The sequence below is a fragment of the Opisthorchis viverrini genome, assembly GCF_000715545.1.
Source record: "Opisthorchis viverrini unplaced genomic scaffold opera_v5_1259, whole genome shotgun sequence".
Lineage (NCBI taxonomy): Eukaryota > Metazoa > Platyhelminthes > Trematoda > Opisthorchiida > Opisthorchiidae > Opisthorchis > Opisthorchis viverrini.
Window position 1 is genome coordinate 2,008 of NW_008753099.1, and position 3,388 is coordinate 5,395.

Here is a 3,388-nt window from a genome sequence, read left to right on the forward strand (position 1 = left end):
CATCGTCGCTTCGTTGGAAGCCGGGGGTTAGGCTGTTGGCCATTTCATCACCAATCGAGGTAACATTGTCAGTGCGGGGTTTGGTGGGCCGATTCCTTCTCTTCTACCGGTGCTCGTGTAGCTTCCACAGGTTATCTGATGAATCTCAAATGATTGCTGGGCTAGCTCAGAAACTGAGTTGTGTTGTGGTCACACTTCCTTTTGTCTGCTTGGTCTTTTGGATGCCTTCAAGTGAACGGTTCTGTTTTCAACTGTGATTGCTCCGTTGGCATTTATAGCCTGGTCCGTCCGTTAGTAAATTAGCCGTACTGAAGCCGTACTGATCTGTTGGTGAGTTTGTATGCATATGCATATGCATATATATATATATATATAAATCCTAAAGCTCCTAAAGCTTCCAATAAAGTATCCTATCCACCCCGATAATATAATGGGGGTGTTGCGTAGCTGGACATGCTTGATCAAATCAGCCTGTTCCAGTAATAGCACAATGCTGTGCTGTATTTTAAGAAATATTTTGGAGCCTTCTACAAGTGGAGTATCATTGGTTCTAAAGGAACAACTTGGTGCTCTAAGAAGTATACATATCTGAGTGAAACTCCCTTGTTAATTTTCGGTCGTTAGTTTGGCAGTGTTTTGTCAATTTGGTGACAGGTATAAGAAACTGTGAAGCTATCACACAATCGGTTACTGGTCACCGACATGATAGGAGCTTTAGAAACACTGAACTATTGGTAAGAATAGCTGTGACCTACTAAGGTCAGTTTCGGCCTCTCACCCAACAATTTTTTTTGCGGATTTTTGCATTACCAACAAATAGTAGTAACTCGTCAATGAATGATATTTGGATTTTATCCTTATAATTAGGCGCAACCCTTTTGTTAACTTCCAGCCGGCGATCAAGGAGTTGGAAAAGGTACTGGGATACCTAAAAGGCGTGAGTGCTTTGTTGGATGAGCTGGAGAAATTTATCAAAAATGTCCCTGGACCTGAGAGTACAAAAAGCATCAAAACCACCATAAACAGCATGCGCCAGGTTCTCCGCGAAGCAACCGGTTTAAACGATAAAATAATGGAACTGATTAACGCTTTTAAAGCTCTGCAAGATATCACACACTTGTTGCAGGCGATTCAGCAGTTTGGCCGTACACTTAAGGAAGTTGTCGCGGTGAGTTTTTTCATGTCAATTTGTATCAAACTGAAACCAGGCATTTGTTCCTTCTGGTAGTTAACCGCGAACACTCTTCGGTTCCTCGAAAAATATTAAATGTATAGTTTCGTGAACTGGTCGGTAAGTTGTTACCGTAGGAACAAGATTTGTTGTTCCTCAGAGGTTATAATACTAGGCGCCTGCTCAAAGTAAGAAGTCACGGATGGTTTAGGGGAGGACCGAGTATGATTCTATACGCAGGCCGTTAGCCACAAGGCAAACCCAAAGCAATAAGCTCGGCAGGCGAACGTGCACAGGTTTGTTGCCAGCCGTCAGCCGGCATGATGCGTCACGCCTGATGATGAGTGGTGAGTTGTTGAGCTAAAACTTAGACAAATTGATGGATGACTACCGTTTATCAATGGTAACCAGGTAGAAGGCTCCATCGTCCACTGATATGCTGTCATGGCTAGGCCCACTGGTGTTCCGCAGCAAGCCTGCGCACGTTCACCCGCCAATCTTATTTCTTACAATTTTCCTTCAATTTTTGTACAGCATTACATTCGGCTTCCTCTCAAGCCACCCACTGCGCTCAGTCGTCCCGTGGTTTAACCACTTTTAGCCGATAAATCCTATTCAGATTGCGGTTATTCAAATGCTCAAGTCTGCCCCGATACAGTCAGACAGTTTTCTACAACAACTATATCCTTCATTTATCACCAGATGAGCACTACCAGGTAATTATACGTACCAGTGTTTCCATGGACCGTACAGGTTTGTACATTTTGTTCCAGACACAATTAGTGTGGTGGCATGCTCCTGAAATAGTTTTGCGCTTCCCGCAGCCGTTTTGTAAAGGGAGTATAATGCTATGTTTGTCAGAACAACGAACTTTTTCTTGTTATGCAAACTCAACGCTCGTTTCAAACTGAATCTCTCATAACTTTGTTAGTTCTTGTCACCCAACGAAAAACTAAGTTGCCCCTTGGCTGGTTGTTTACAATCTTTATCCCGTAACCATAGGTGTGACGTAAAATGTGATAGGGATGTATCTATTCTGGAGTTGGATGTACTTTCAACTTCAAGTGTGAACTCCGCATTCCCTAACTGCAAATTAAACTGAAAAATCATGGTTGATGTTCACTAAACTCAAAATATGCGCGTTTTGAACTTCGTTAGTAACTTCATCAGTAACTAGTGCGTTTCCATCACCCAATCTCTAAGACCGATGAAATGTTTGGTTGCGATCTTTGTCCTACAAATTACCAGTTCCTGTTCGTTAGGCCGTCAACTACAAATTCTCTCAATCAGCTGATGAGATCAGCAGTATGAGTGTCAACCGCTAAAGTACCTGCTTTCTTAAAGGAAACTACTCACAAGTTTGCTGAAAATAGGTCGACAGCCCATGACCGGTTTCGCCCTTCTTGGGGCTCATCAGGTAGACGCGCGGTCCCCGAGTTTCCGTCAACCATGTGATCTACTTGAACCCAAATTGCACTGTTTTCGAAAAATACACTCATTTACAAATCAATTCGGTTCTCACGAGAGACTCAACTGAATCTCTCGTTTGTGATATTCTACAACTGCGATATCTCGAATATTGTGCTAACTAAACACGTGAAAACCGAATTGATTTGCAAATGAGTGTATTTCTCGAATACCTTTTTTTCTTCATTCGAAAACTCATGACAGATCAGTGGCTGACAAGTATGTTGAGGCCTTTCTCGGACAAGGAGCTGTTTTACGCGCACACGAAACTACCACATGGTAGTGCATACATATCAGCGACACATCACATCGCCAATCGTGCTTGATGTGGTCATTCCTAAGTGATCTTGTGGTATTTTTATTTCACTTTATCCCCAAAGCTTCCTGAAAATTGTGCAAATTAGTGATACTTCCTACACCCGTCCCGTAAATACCCAACGAATTGGTGGACAAATCAAAAAGCGAAACAGTTTGTTGCCACGAAGTCTGGTGGCGCTCCAAACAAACTCTGCGATGGCAAACGACGAAGGTCACGTTCAGTAGTGAAATCTCAGCGCCGTGTGGTTTTCATTACCATGAAGGTTGACATAAAGATGTTGCTGAACCTCGGAACGACGACGCCCACGACCGCCACATTTTCCTTCGCAAATTGGAAGCCTATCAGTTGGATTTGACGTCATGCTTATGGAAAACTTAATGCTTTTGCCAGACGGATACTAGCTGGCTCAACTGGTTAGAGCGCGAATTTAC

At 43.1% G+C, this 3,388-nt stretch overlaps 1 protein-coding gene across 1 annotated transcript; it reads left to right on the forward strand.

Moving 5' to 3' along the window:
• Positions 1-867: 867 nt before the first annotated feature.
• Positions 868-1,167, forward strand: T265_15836 (hypothetical protein; the record flags this gene model as incomplete). Its single annotated transcript, XM_009179218.1, has 1 exon — positions 868-1,167. A coding segment is annotated over one exon (297 nt), but the record flags the coding sequence as incomplete, so codon positions are not given.
• Positions 1,168-3,388: the final 2,221 nt, after the last annotated feature.